General features: G+C 37.2%; 1 protein-coding gene and 1 pseudogene across 19 annotated transcripts in view; both read right to left on the bottom strand.

Moving 5' to 3' along the window:
- Window positions 1-16098, bottom strand: part of PMS1 (PMS1 homolog 1, mismatch repair system component) — a 92301-nt gene that overhangs the window by 47388 nt on the left and 28815 nt on the right. For 18 of the 19 annotated variants that reach the window (XR_006691102.3, XR_012421303.1, XR_012421304.1 and 15 more), the window contains one exon: window positions 11130-11293. Coding sequence is in view for 16 of the 19 variants with exons in the window: in XM_045367397.3 (XP_045223332.1) it covers window positions 11130-11293 (164 nt within the window). In the remaining 3 variants the exon portion in view is untranslated. Of the gene's footprint in view, window positions 1-11129; window positions 11294-15134; window positions 15272-16098 lie in introns of those variants that run through there. The other variant, XM_045367398.3, reaches the window with a different exon arrangement.
- Window positions 5381-6259, bottom strand: LOC141408197 (glucosamine 6-phosphate N-acetyltransferase pseudogene; annotated as a pseudogene).

The raw sequence follows: 16098 nt of genomic DNA, 5'->3' as shown, positions 1-16098 counted from the left end.
TGAGAGATGCTTTATTACAGTGAAGTATTTACCAGTAAACTCTGCAACTGAGTGTTTAAAACGTTTTTGATTTTAAATTTATAATTGACATACAATAATTACACATTTATGAGGTACAATGTGATGTTTTAATGCATGTATACATAGTACAATGATCGAATCAGGGCAATTACCCTATCATTTTAAACATTTCTCATTTCTTCATGATGACAACATTCGAAAGCTCTTCTAGATATCTTGAAATACACAATACATTGTTATTTGCTATAGTGTCCCTACGGTGTGACAGAATATAAGAATTTATTCTTCCTGGGCCAGACGCAGTAGCTCATGCCTGTAATCCCAGCACTTTGGGAGGCCAAGGTGGGCGGATCACGAGGTCAGGAGATCGAGACCATCCTGGCTAACATGGTGAAACCCCGTCTCCACTAAAAATACAAAAAATTAGCTAGGCGTGGTGGCGGGCGCCTGTAGTCCCAGCTACTCGGGAGGCTGAGGCAGGAGAATGGTGTAAACCCAGGAGGCGGAGCTTGCAGTGAGCACAGATTGCGCCACTGCACTACAGCCTGGGCGACAGAGCAAGACTCCGTCTCAAAAAAAACCCAAAAAAACAAAAAAACAAACACACACACACACACACACACACACAAACTTATTCTTCCTAAGTATAACTTTATCCCCATGGACCAACTCCTCTAGCTTTCCTCCTTCTCCTTCCCAGCTTCTGGTAACACCTATTCTGCTCTCTATTTCTATGAAATCAACTTTCTTAGACTCCACATATAAGTGAGATCATGTGGTATTTGTCTCTCTGTGCCTGGCTCATTTCACTTAACATAATGTCCTCCAAGATCATCCATATTGCTGCAAATGATAGGATTTCATTCTGTTTTATGGCTAAATGGCATTCTATTGTATATATAATATATACACACGACATTTTCTTTATCCATTCATCATTTGATGGGCATTTAGGTTGAAAATTAGTATGTCAAAGAGATCTGAATAACCATGTTTATTGCAGAACTTTCTACCTTTTATTATTTTATGATTTCATATATGAACTCAGTAGAACTTCTAAGTAACAGAAATGTGAAATTCCAATTTTCTAAGAAAGAAATGAAGTGCTCAAGATACACATATGTGAACATCCTTAAAAATCAGAGTTTTAGAGTTAAAAAGGGCCTTAGAGATCATGTCATTGACTTTCACTGGCCTAATCTCAAAAAGCTACATTTGTGCAGGATTATCTGGATATTATTGTTTGGAAGAGAAATCTACAGTGTTGGAATAGAGAAATGTGTGTTAGGATTAACAATAAGTATATAAAATGTATTTGGTTAGAAGATCAGTAAAGGAACAATTATGTTCTCCTATTTGACTGTTAATAGCAACAAAATACATTAAATTGACAGCTCTCAGAGACTGTCCATCAAGTGTTTCCCCTCAACCGCCCCATCCATGCAGTCTTTATACGATTCCTTATTAGTTCTAAAGAAGATGTATCAGTGACTTAGCTCCCAGGAAGGGCAATGGACTAGAATTGTATATATGAATACAAGTGAAAATATACTCCCTAAATACATAATAGGTCACCAGGGAATTCAAAAGAATGAATTTTATTAATAAATATTATGAATAAGGTATGAGAGGCCAGAGTGTTTAAAACTAGTGTTTCATACACTTACTATTTTGGCTTTAACACTACCTAATTAATTTAATATTCCATCCTGCACTATGCACTCAGTATTAAGGGGAATATAGATGAATTAGATGTAGCCCTCCCTCCCATAAAAGTCTGTCAAGTAGGAAAGAAAGAATGCAAATCACTGCCAGTGAAGCAAAATGACATAATAGGAATATGTGGAAAACACACTGGGAGCAGTTGAGGAACAATGTCCTATTGAGGAATAATGGAAGACTTCGGAGACTCCTAATACTGCTTACAAACATAAAACTACACTAAAATTTGACTTACATGTCTTTCATCTTTTCTATATTTCACAAAATTTAGGTGAAAAGTAAAAGAATCCTTAACAAAAGAAAATGTGAAAACCATTTAATAAATTTAGTCATCAATTTGTCAGCAAAAAAAAAAAAAAAAAAAAACCCCAAACCAAACCATATTGATAATCAGCCCCAAGCTAATCTTAAAATATATCTGAAAAGATGTCCGCCTTCTTTAACTAAAAAAGAAACAAAAACAAAACACATCCAAACTTTCCAGATTGGCACTGGAATAATTTCTTCCTAAGGAAGGGGCATTTGAGCCACACTCCTGAATTGGAATCTCTTTCTGATTATACTGACTTCACATTCCTGGCTGGGATTGGGGGAGGGGAGCTGACCCTTAACATTGGTCCAAATGTGGCAAAAGACTTTTCCTTGATTCCCAGTAGCACAGGTAAAACAAACCTGGGACATTCAAGATGATCAAGTAAAAGATAGAGAAGGACAAAATGACAAAGGAGATATCATGAGTACAGTGGATATATATTATAGGGCATCACTTATTTATCTTCATCTTATAAACCAAATCTTCAGCCACCACTCACTACCAAATCTCCACAGCCAGTTTTTTGGGTCTCTGTTCCTGGTTAAGGGCCTGCCTCTTCCCAGATTAACTGAATTCAGAGATATTCAACCCTTTGGAGCTGACATCATTCATTCTTCCAGACCTCAAAACAAACAAAGAAACAACAACAAGAACAACACAAACAACACAGAAAACCAACATCTCAATAAGCCTTAATGCTCATGTGATACAGAAGTGGGAACAGGAAGGAACACATTCTTTAATTCATGTCTCTCTTTCATAACAGTTAAAACCGTCTTATATCAATGACATCCAATTCAGCTTTTGCAATACCAGTGGGCCTCTAATTATCAAAACAAAATTCAATCAAAACAATTTTTACAACCACATATATTATTTCTGGAAAAGCAAATATACACACAAATCAGCAATTATAACGTATATAGGAGAAGCCCTTATTTGAAATCACACATTTCACATTATGTTTTGAACTAGTGGTCTATGAAATTAAGCACTGTCATATGAAATAGCTAAGAATACTAAATTGGTTTCAGATACTATCATATTGAGAAAAACTGTTAATTTTGCAAAATAACTACTTTATAAATAAAAATATTTACAGTAGGACCTCACAGGGATTCAGTTATTACAACTAAAGCTGAAAACTGTAGTGCTCATCTAAAGAATGGCTCTAGCAATTCTCCAAATAATATCTACTTTAAATAAACTCACTGAATCCACTTGTAAATTATTTCCCTTTGGCTGTCTCATTATTCACTATGCTTTCAAGGAACATGGTGATGAAAGAAGAAAAATACCTCTCTCTAACATAACCATACTGGCAAGAACATCAACATTATCAGTATTCAAAGAATGTCTTGGCAGGTTAAACCTTCATAAAAAGAAGGAACACTATCTAATCCAAGTTATCAAAATAGCAATAGTACTTCTCGTATTATGTGCAATATGATTGTTTGTTTCTAAAGCAGAAAAAAATAAAGACAACAATATCGCCAGGTTTAAATTTTAAGCTGACAAATTCTTTACAAAAAAGCACATAAGGAATGATGAAAGTAGGCATGTTTAAAAGAAAAAGGCTAAGAGCAAAATAGGACTCAATGTTCAAAGAGATTTATAGTAACACGCCATTGCTATTTTGGGAGGTTTAACAACATATTTTGACATTTTAAAGGTGCAACAGCACTATTAAGAAATATAAAAATTAAAAAAAATCTACTATGAAAAAAAAGCTTGAACATAAACAGCTTGTTCTAATTCACTCCATGATTTCTCTGTATAATAGCTAATACTTAATTTTACAAAAAGACTTTTGATGATTTTATATTACTTTCACAGTATAATACTCTCAACATACTCTCCAGGATTTGAACTGCATCTGAAATTACTGAAGGCTATAAAGGAACTTGTGTTTGCTAAATATAAGTTCTGATATAGTGTCCTCCAAAAATAATAAAATGTAGTACACTATAAACACTGCTTCCCAATTTCTTTTTTTGTTCTAACAGAAAACTACTCATCATATGAACAGGTTTAATGTAACATGGAATGCAAAAGATTAGAACCATTAAAATATTTTTCAACTTTAAAAAATAATTAAAATAAAATAAAAACAGGATAATGACTAGAGTAGTGCCCTTATAATCACACTAAAAAGTAAAGCTTCCATCAACACTTTATGAATTTGACAAATCCAGTTCAATGTATTTTTTAAGTATTGTATTTCACTCAATTTTGTGATATTCCATTTTTGAAAAACCTGTTAGTCAGAAGAGAGGCTTCAGATACCCATGAAAAGAAAAAAATAAAGGTAGAAACACATATGCTGAGGTTTGCTAATTCACTGTTAAAAAGTACCTTAGATGTCCCACTACAATTGCTCTTAGGTGTTTTTAACAAATGAATAGTTATAATTCACAGATAAGACAAGTGGTACTTTTTATCTACATAGACCTATATAAACTTTTAGTAAAACATTTAAATTGTTTTACTTTTAATCTTGTCAAATAATTTTCATTTCTTCTACTTCTTTAAAAGACTGACCAGGTTATTTGCCTGTATTGGAATCAACGAATGTTGGACTACACTATGTTTAGTTATAATAACTAATTTATCCAGCCTGACTTAGTACGTGGGAAATGATACATCCCTAAGCGTACTGAGAAGTTTCTCTGAAACAAAAAGATTTAATTTTATTCATGTGATAAGAAACAGCCTTATTCGATATATACTTCTTTTTTTTTTCATGAGCAACACAGATAGCAGACATACAACTCCTTATTACCCATACTCTTGACTACCAAGAAATGAAGTGAAACTTTTGGGAAAATACAATGCAAGAAAAGATTCAAATTAAAAATATATTCCTTTGGTTAAAAATCACTCCCCTAATTGAACAACGAGAACACTTGGACACATGTTGGGGAACATCACACACCAGGGGCTGTCGAGGGGGTATGGGGAGGGGGGAGGGATAGCATTAGGAGATATTCCTAATGTAAACGACAAGTTAATGGGTGCAGCACACCAACATGGCACATGTTTACATATGTAACAAACCTGCACGTTGTGCACATGTACCCTAGACCTTAAAGTATAATAATAAAAATAAAAAATAAAATCTAAGCAGAAAGCAAAAAAAAAAAAAAAAAAGAAAAGAAAAAGAAAAAATCTGTGAGTTTTTTCAGTCAAATTTTAGGAGTAATGGGGTATTTGTTTTTAAAGATCCAAAGTTTTAAAGATGACTGCATAGTTTTAGAGATCAAAACATGAATTATGTACAATGAAATAAAAAAGGAAAAAAAGACATGAAAAAAAATCATCCCCTTTATAATATTCATTTGTAATCTAAATTCACAGCATTTCCCATCAGCCCAAAGTAATCTTGTAAATGTCATTTTACTTGTAGTATTACAATGTTTTTTCAGTCCAGTATTTATGGAGGTCACTTGGCTGCAGCAACAAAATATTTTAACTCTAAGAAGAGTGGAGCCTTGTAGCATTAGCTCTTTTAACAATTTTCTTACAAGATTTTTACTTTAGAAACCGACACATGTAGTTTTCTTCAGATACAGTACATCCAAACTTTTTATAGAAACCAACATTTTGTGGTAGACATTCAAAGGTAATCTTGTAACAGTTCAGTTTCTTGCTTAGCAAAGTAAGGGTTGATAATAACAATTAGCCAAGCTGCTTTCCTCTGCATTCATCACTAACCACAACATCTACTCTTCCTCTCTTAGCACAGGAATGGATGAATTTATGTTCTATTATCAGAGTTGCTGTAGCAACAGTCTGTCCTAGAGTCACATCTTCTACAACTGTAACATAATCCCCAGATTTCATAAACTGTTCAGGGCTGACAACTCCAGTCTCTGTCAGCTGACCCAATACCTTAAAAAAAACCCTCTAAGTCAGCAGTACACACAGGCCTCAAAACCAACCCTTCTCCAGGATGTACTGGGGAAATGGCTGGAGAAAATGTAGCTGTATTCTGACTCCGGTCCACTTCTTTGAGTTGACTTGGGTCAAACGTAAGAGTTTCATCAGGTTTCATCTTTCTAGTAAGGTCGGTAGAGGCCCCGCAGTTGATGCTCCTACCGAGGCGAGGCGCATGGGACTCTCCCCCACCAGCGTGCACAGCAATGGATCCGGATCCCGCTTCAGCTCATGCCCCACCTCCTCCTCCACTGCCACGCCACACTCAGCAACCGCGGCCCACATGTGGCCACGCCAACGCCTCCACCCTGCCTCTGCCCTCTCACGCAGGGCCACGAGCAGGCAGGTGGAGGTGGAGACCGAGGCGCCATCCGCCCCGCCCGGAGAGCTAGTGGCGGGGCCCCTGCTTTCCAATTTCTTTTTTTTTTTTTTTTTTTTACTGTCAATAATCATTTATTATTATTATACTTTAAGTTGTAGGGTACATGTGCATAACGTGCAGGTTTGTTACATATGTATACTTGTGCCATGTTGGTGTGCTGCACCCATCAACTCATCATTTACATCAGGTATAACTCCCAATGCAATCCCTCCCCCCTCCCCCCTCCCCATGATAGGCCCCTGTATGTGATGTTCCCCTTCCTGAGTCCAAGTGATCTTATTGTTCAGTTCCCACCTATGAGTGAGAACATGCGGTGTTTGGTTTTCTGTTCTTGTGATAGTTTGCTAAGAATGATGGTTTCCAGCTGCATCTGTGTCCCTACAAAGGACGCAAACTCATCCTTTTTGATGGCTGCATAGTATTCCATGGTGTATATGTGCCACATTTTCTTAATCCAATCTGTCACTGATAGACATTTGGGTTGATTCCAAGTCTTTGCTATTGTGAATAGTGCTGCAATAAACATACGTGTGCATGTGTCTTTATAGCAGCATAATTTATAATCCTTTGGGTATATACCCAGTAATGGGATGGCTGGGTCATATGGTACATCTAGTTCTAGATCCTTGAGGAATCGCCATACTGTTTTCCATAATGGTTGAACTAGTTGACAATCCCACCAACAGTGTAAAAGCGTTCCTATTTCTCCACATCCTCTCCAGCACCTGTTGTTTCCTGACTTTTTAATGATCGCCATTCTAACTGGTGTGAGATGGTATCTCATTGTGGTTTTGATTTGCATTTCTCTGATGGCCAGTGATGATGAGCATTTTTTCATGTGTCTGTTGGCTGTATGAATGTCTTCTTTTGAGAAATGTCTGTTCATATCCTTTGCCCACTTTTTATGTTCCAATTTCCACTTTCCAATTTCTAAAGAAAATACCTACATTGATAATCTTACGTTGGTTGGGAAAATGATATAAACTTCTCAAAAAAACTTAGAAGATACATATTTGACTGAAAATAACTCTCATGTCATTTCAAAAATTTCTAATATATTCATTTTCATCACACACGAAATGATAATCTTATTTATTTATTTATTTATTTATTTCGAGACAGAGTCTCTGTCGCCCAGGCTGGAGTGCAGTGGTGCAATCTCGGCTCACTGCAACCTATGCCTCCTAGGTTCAAGCAATTCTCCTGTCTTAGCCTCCTGAGTAGCTGCGATTACAGGCATCTGTCACCACATCCATCTAATTTTTGTACATTTAGTAGAGATGGGGTTTCACCATGTTGGCCAGGCTCGTCTCCAACTCCTGACCTCAAGTGATCCACCTGCCTCGGCCTCCCAAGGTGCTGGGATTACAGGTGTAAGCCACCAGACCCAGCCTTCACTTACTATATTTTCTAACTCAAAAGATTTCTACTCACTTTTCTTTTTTCTTTTCTTTTCTTTCTTTTTTTTTTTGAGACAGTCTCCCTCTGTAGCCCAGGCTGGAGTGCAGTGGCACGATCTCGGCTCACTGCAACCTCCCCACTTCCCGGGTTCAAGTGATTCTCCTGCCTCAGGCTCCTGAGTAGCTGGGACTACAGGCGCGCACCACCACGCCTGGCTAATTTTTGTATTTTTAGTAGAGACGGGGTTTTACTGTGTTAGCCAGGATGGTCTCGATCTCCTGACCTCGTGATCCACCCACCTCGGCCTCCCAAAGTGCTGGGATTATAGGTGTGAGCCACCGCGCTCAGCCCACTTTTCTTTTACAAATATGTAATTCCTATTTCTCTTTATATTTTACTTTTTTCTGTTTTTCCTTCCTAATTATTATGTTCCTTCTAATGTTGGTCTTTTATTAATTCGGGACAAACTTTTTATTACTAAATATCCTCTGGATCCAGAGTCATAGAGTTATTTTTATTAGTAGGATGAGCCTCCATCCATTAACATCCTAAGGAATCATAGCATGGTGGCGCTGGAAGGGATCTCAAGGTATCATTTGGTTGAGCTCTATGCCAACAAGAATAGGTTGCTATTCTTATTTTATTTATTTTAAATGATCAAAGATTTTGATCAAAAACATTCTACCATGGCTTCAATAAAGAATCTTCCTGACAATAGGAAAACTGGATCAAAAAGGGTTCTGACCTAAGCACTATTACTGTAAAATATAAAACAATTCCTTTAGTTGCTCTGAGCTTTAAGTTCCCCCATATAAACAGAGATAATGCCTTCTATCTCACAAAGTTATTGTAACTGTTCTGAAACCTGGGAAAAAAGTATATAAATGTAAAGTAGTATTAAAATAGGAAAAAGGACCAGGCATAGTAGCTCACACACCTGTAATCCCAGCACTTTGGAAAGCCAAGGAGGGTGTATTGCTTGAAAGCTCAGAAGTTTGAGACCAACCAGGGCAACATAGGGAGACCCTCCATATCTCTACAAAAAAAAATTAAAAATGAGCCAGGCATGGTGGTACACATGTGTAGCCCCAGCTACTCAGGAGGCTGAGGTGGAAGGGATTGCTTGAGCCTGAGGCTGCAGTGACCTGTGACCATGCCACTGCACTCCAGTCTGGGTGACAGAACGAGCCCCTCTCAATTAAAAAAAGAAAGAAAAAAAAGGAAGAGAACATAGTAGAGTGTAAGCACTCTGAAGGCATGTTAAGTTTCAAATCCCATCTCAATTTACTCAACAGTGAGCAAAGTATTCAACCTATCTGAATTCCATTCAGAGAACAACTGCAAAATTGATATAATCCCTACATCACTTGGTTATTGCTGTGAGGATTACAGAAAATTAATACACCTAGCACAGGTCCTGGCATTGTGTAGGCCCTCAATAAATGTTAATTCCCTATTCCCCATCAGGTTTCCACATTGCTGTGTAGTTCGCTTTCCTGCAGGATACCCATGTGAAATTTCATCAGATAAACAGAATAATTAGAAAATATGCAAACCTTTCTTTCCTTTAAGATTCACAAGCAACAAAATGACTACCTTCTCTTATCAGCCCTGCTTTGAAAAATGGAAAGGAGCTGGAGTTTCCCTTAAACTCAAAAGCTTCTGCACAGCAAAAGAAATCATCAACAGAGTCAACAGACAGCCTGCAGAATAGGAGTAAATATTTGCAAACTATGTATCCAACAAAGATAACATCCAGAAGGTATAAGAAGCTCAAAAAACAAAAACACAAACAAATAATCCCATTAAAAAGTGGGCAAAGGACATGAATTGACATTCCTCAAAAGAAGACAAATGGCCAGCAAGCATATGAAAAAATGCTCAACATCACTAATCACTAGAAAAATGCAAATTTAGCCACAATGAGATTATCATCTTGCCTTAGTCAGAATGGCTATGATTAAAAGACGAAAAATAACAGATGTTGGTGAGGATGCAGAGAAAAGGGAACCTTTACTCACTGCTGATGGGAATGTAAATTAGCATAACGTCTATGGAAAACAGTACAGAGATTTCTAAAAGAACTACAAATAGAACTACCATTTGACCAAGTAATCTCCCTACTGGGTATCTACCCAAAGGAAATCATTATACCAGAAGGACACCTGTACTTATATGTTTATCACAGCACTATTCACAATAGTAAAGATATAGAATCAACTTAAGTGCTATCAACATATAAATGGATACGGAAAATGTGTATGTATACACAGTGGAATACTATTCAATCATAAAAAAGAATGAAATCACATCTTTTGTAGCAACAAGGATGGAACTGGAAGTCATTATCTTAAGTGAAACTCAGAAAAAGACAAATACAGAAAAAAGACAAAAAACTGCATGTTTTCACTCATAAGTGGAAGCTAAACCACAAGTATGGACATAGTGTGTGGAATGATAGACAATGGAGACTCACAAGAGTGAGACAGGGAGGAGGGTGGATGATGACAAATTATTTAAAAGGTAAAATGTATGTTACTCTAATGATGGATATACTAAAAGCTCTGACTTCGCCACTACGCAACATATCCATGTAACAAAATTATACTTGTATCCTCCCGACACACACACTCTTCCAAAGAATAAACAATGTAGAGGGTGAAAAATGTCACTAAATTGTGAAGTCTTTAAAGGAAAAGAACCAGTCTTACTCGTTTTCATATTTTCAGAATCTATCACAGCACCTGATAAAAGGAAGCACTCAAGCCATTTCTTAGATGAAAAATATCTGCTGGTGGAATCCCTGATTTTAGAGATTAAGAAATGAAAGGTTCAATCAGATCATATACATATTAGGCAACCAGTTATAGACACTCTTTATGTAATAAAGATAAAACTAGACAAATGTGGACTAGCATTTTGAAAAAAAGACTCTTCACATGTTGTCTTTGGGCTGCTGTAGCAAAATACCATAAACTAGGTAGCTTATAAGCAATATAAATTTATTTTTCACAATTTGGGAAGCTGAGAAGTCCAAGATCAAGGTACCAGATGACTTGGTGTCTAGTGAGCTCCCACTTTCTGGTTCATAGATGGTGTCTCTGACTATGTAGTGGCCTCCTCACATGGCAGAAGGAAGGCAGCCCTCTGAGGTCTCCTTTATTTTAAGGGCATGAATTTCACTCCTCAAAGGTCCCACTCCCTAATAACATCACACGGTGATTAGGTTTTCAACAAAATTTTGTGAGGGCACACATTTAGTCATAGCCCATATTTAACTGATTTAGAAAGTATACACTGTTCATTTATTTATATCATATACCCAGAAACTTATAAAAATAAAATAATGCTTACCTTGTTATGTACAAAAACAATCCTTAAGTCAGGTTTAAGGATACCATAGCTCATGAGGAGATCTTGGATCTTTTTTATTTCATCTTTACATTTTTTTGCAGTTGAGTAAAACTGCTTTCTTACAGGTAGATTCTTAAATAATCTTAAAGCAGTTACAGTTGTACCTGTTGACAGACAAGAGAAAAGCATTTTAGATTTGGAAGGAACATCACAGATCTTCAAATCCATATACAATTTGTAATTAACCCCTTCTATAACTCAAGGTCTTCTCCAATTCTAGAAACCCAAAGGCTCAACTTTGCAAACTACTCTGATTCCACGCTAGACTCTTCTATTTGTAACAAGACTGACCTATGAAGTATGACCTCCTCTATGTGGTCTAAACAAGCATAATCTTACTTCTATCACCAGATAGAAACACGGGCTTACAAGAATGCAGTATCATATGAAATCTGCTGGTGTGCAAACTACCTGGGAATGGTGCTTATTCTGGACTTTAAAATATAATCTACAGGAGATACAAGATTACACAGTTTATATAATAACCTTATGTCACTGGAAATTCTTACCTGAAATAATGTCTAGTAACCAAGTTAAATTTACCTCATTTTCAACAACACTCAAAAACACAGGATAATCTAACAAAAGAATTTTTTTAACTTATAGTTTAACTGGAAAGCTCAATAAAGGTGTAAAAATTATACTGCTGAAACTATCAGATTAACCACTAGCTTTTACCCAAAAAAACACCACTGCCACATAAAATTAGGACTGAATATTTGTCATAACCATATACGATGGTACATATTTTTAAAACACTGAAGAATGAAACATTTAAAACATTAAAAAACTACTAGTCACCACGTAATCTCAGAGTTATGAAATCAATCTCCCCATGTGATTCTTATGAATGCATAGTCAGAGTAGAGAATCATTACACTGAGGAGTAATGAAATAAATTTATACTGTAGTGCTTCTCAACCTTGGCAGCACTGACATTTGGCCAGGTAATTTGTTGTGGGGACTGTCCTGTGCATTATAGAATGTTTAGCAGCATCTCTGGCCTCTTACCCTCTAGATGCCAGCAGCATCCTCCCTAGTTGTGACAATCAAGTATCTCCAGATACTACCAAATGTTCCCTGGGAAACAAAGTTGCCCTGGTTGAGAACCACTGATTTAGTATTTAAAAACTATCATCTTTTTTCTTTTTAACTAAAATAGAATAAAAAGACAGAATAAACTAGAACAGAAAATACAGTGCATCACCTATTGTTAGGATAAATATTATGTCATGACATTTTTGTTTTGATTAGCTATGTGTGAACTGGGTTGCCATGTAAAATATACTTATTACCGTGAATCAGTCAAAAAGGCTAAAGTTGCTGCAAAAGGTCAATTTTTGTCCTACTGCTTATAACACAGGGCAAAAACACAAAGAAAATGGCAATCATAAGGAACATATAAGACTTTGAAACTGTAGTGTAAAATTTTATGTAGTTTTAAAGTTCCAAGAGGAGAAAATGAAATTACTAGTAGTTTTAAAGTTCCAAAAGGAGAAAAAGAAACAAATGGAGATATAATTAAATATATACTAGAAGAAAATTTTTGAGTTAAAGGCGTGTCAATTTCAAGAGCTTACTTCATTATCAGGAGGAATATTTTAGGAAGAAAAAAGAAACTACATTCTACTGGAAATCCTAAATTTTGAGGACAAGAATTTTACAAACTTTGCCATACAGAAAGAACAAGTTTCTTACAAGAAAAGACTAACATCAAATTTCTCACCTATAACACTAGAAGACAAACAATTTACTAACTATTAAGAAGAAATTAAGAAATTGACAGCCAGTTAAGATAGGTATAGGGCAAAATGAAGATATTTTTGGACTTGCAAAGATCCAGAAGTGTATCACCCAAATGTATTTGATGAAAATAATACAAGATAAACTCTAATCAAATGACTATAATATCAAAATAGAGATTTCACCAGGTGTGGCAGGTTGCACCTATAATCTCAACTACTTGGGAACCTTAGGCAGTAGGATGGCTTGAGCCCAGGAAGTAGAGACCAGCCTGGGTAACACAGTGAGACCCCATCTTTAAAAATAAAAAATAAAAAATTAGCCTGGCACGTTAGTACATGTCTATAGTCCTAGTTACTTGGGAGGCTGTGAGAGGATCCCTTGAGCCCAGGGGTTCAAGGCTGCAGTGAGCTATGACTGTGCCACTGCACTCAGGCCTGGGTGACAGAATAAGACCCTGTTTCTAAGGGGGAAAAAAAGACATTTTATGACAACAAGATGAGAAAATAAATGTGGTGTGCAAAGCATCTTAAAAGTTTGACGGTAAACAGAAGATGCTAATGTGAGTGGGCTCTGCAACATAACTTAAAATGGGTAATCTGTAAACAAAGGAGGTTTAATTGACTCACAGTTCCACATGGCTGGGAGGCCTCAGGAAATTTACATTCATGGCGGAAGGGGAAGCAGGCACCTTCTTCACAAGGTGGCATGAGAGAGTGTGAGTGCATGAAGGAGGAACTGTCAAACACAAAAACCACTGGATCTCCTGATAACTCACTATCATGAGAACATCACGGGAGAAAACGCCCTCATGATCCAATCACCACCTTCTCTAGACACATGGGGATTACAGGTCCCTCCCTCAATACATGGAGATTACAATTTGAGATGAGATTTGGGTGGAGACACAGAGCCAAACTATATCAGTAACACTGCTTAACTGAAGAAAAGGGGTGGGAATTAAGAGGTATAAAGCTTACATGGTCCCACACAACCTGGTCCATGGCTATGTTCTCTCCTACAAATGTCCTTCCTTCTGTTCCTACAGCACATCAGACTTGTTTCTACCTCAGACCCTTTGTACATGTTCTTCTGTCAACCTTTCCACAGCTAACTCTTTCAGATCTCAGCTTGAGTATCTTTTTTTTTTTGTTTTGAGACGGAGTCTTGCTCTGTCTCCCAGGCTGAAGTGCAGTGGCACGATCTCAGCTCACTGCAAGCTCCGCCTCCCGGGTTCACGCCATTATCCTGCCTCAGCCCCAGGCACCCGCCACCATGCCCAGCTAACTTTTTGTATTTTTTTAGTAGAGATGGGGTTTCACCATGTTAGCCAGGATGGTCTCGACCTCCTGACCTCATGATCTGCCCACCTCAGCCTCCCAAAGTGCTGAGATGACAGGCTTCAGCCACAGTGCCTGGCTCAGAGTATCATATCTTTTGAAAATCCATCCCTAAATGCCCTATCCAAGACTGCTGCTTCTACAATGGAACTATGTTTTCTTTCTTTTTAGAAAATGTCACTACTTGAAAAAACTTTTGTCTGCCTCCCCTCTTAGAATACAAGTATGAGAGCAAAGGACTACCATGTTTACCATTATATCCCTAGCACCTTGAACAATGACGAATAATCTGCAGGCATTTAACAAAAAAGTCTTAAATGAATACTTGAAGAAAGAAAATAAGAGAAAGTAATAAAGTTTGTATTTGTCTGAATTATTTATTTATGGAAGACACATAGTACTTGTAATTTTTGAAAGGAAATTTACTATAAGAAAAAAATAAAACAAGATGGGGGAAAAAATTTTTGTGGAAAAATACTAAAGGAAGTGCAACATTCCTATTTTGCTCACAGTTGATGTTTTTCTGCTTTTTTCTTGATCTGGTGCCTCATCAGCATGTAACATTACTAATGATTTTTTTTTTGGCGGGGGTCTTCCTCTATTTTTATATACAGCATTTCCTTGGCTTAACTGTATACATCACTTCCAAAAGCAGGATTAAATTCCTTGGAACACCATCGTATTTCTCACTAGTAACACTTTGGTGCTACTATTCTTTGGCTTAGGAAAGTAAAAAGGTCACTGACAAATTTTGGAGCAGAAGCTGATGGAGATCAAGAAGTGCATGCATTTAGCAGTCAGAGCAGGTATGCATTCTGCCTCTACTGCTAAATGGAAAATACACACACACCAGAATCCATACCAGATCCTATTCACAGACACCTCACTTCATTCTTTGTTCCCCTAGATGTTTCCTCCATTCCCGTGTCTTCAACTACTACCTATATGCCAATGATTCTTTTCATGGAAGTTGTAAGCAGCACCATACTCTTATGAATCTCTAAAAAAGAAAGAAAACACTTCCAATCAAACTATGATACACTGCCTTAACAACAGTCCTGTGTAACACATGAAATAGTCACATCAGCCTCTCATTGCTTTGAAATTTCTTTACTCCCATGAATATGGCAATTTCTTCTGGTGCCATCAATCTCAATGCTTTGCATATGACAGCAATCCTTTGGCACTTAATGCAGCTTCATTTAGTTGTAACTATTTCCCTTTTTAAGTCTCATAAAGCATTTTTTGCAATAAAATATGAAGTTGTTTATTCCTCCAATCAACACACGAATTATCAATATTGCACAAAATTCAATTGATACAACAATAAGAACATCCAACACTGCTGCCTTTCCAAAAAGGAGTTTGGGAGGCCATTAATTATAAGTCACAATCTGTTTTCAGGGACGTCAAGTGTGACAAAATGCATATCTTAGAATTGGTTAACTAAGACACATATCTGAGACCTACACGACTCTTTTAAGTTTTTTTTTTTTTTTTTTTTTGAGACGGAGTCTTGCTCTGTCCCCCAGGCTGGAGCGCAGTGGCCGGATCTCAGCTCACTGCAAGCTCCGCCTCCCGGGTTTTACGCCATTCTCCTGCCTCAGCCTCCCGAGTAGCTGGGACTACAGGCGCCCGCCGCCTCACCCGGCTAGTTTTTTGTATTTTTTTTAGTAGAGACGGGGTTTCACCGTTTTAGCCAGGATGGTCTCGATCTCCTGACCTCGTGATCCGCCCGTCTCGGCCTCCCAAAGTGCTAGGATTACAGGCTTGAGCCACCGCGCCCGGCCGACTCTTTTAAGTTTTATAGACAGATGCTCACTCAT

Source organism: Macaca fascicularis, chromosome 12, assembly GCF_037993035.2.
Source record: "Macaca fascicularis isolate 582-1 chromosome 12, T2T-MFA8v1.1".
Lineage (NCBI taxonomy): Eukaryota > Metazoa > Chordata > Mammalia > Primates > Cercopithecidae > Macaca > Macaca fascicularis.
This window is presented reverse-complemented; position numbering and strand designations above follow the sequence as displayed.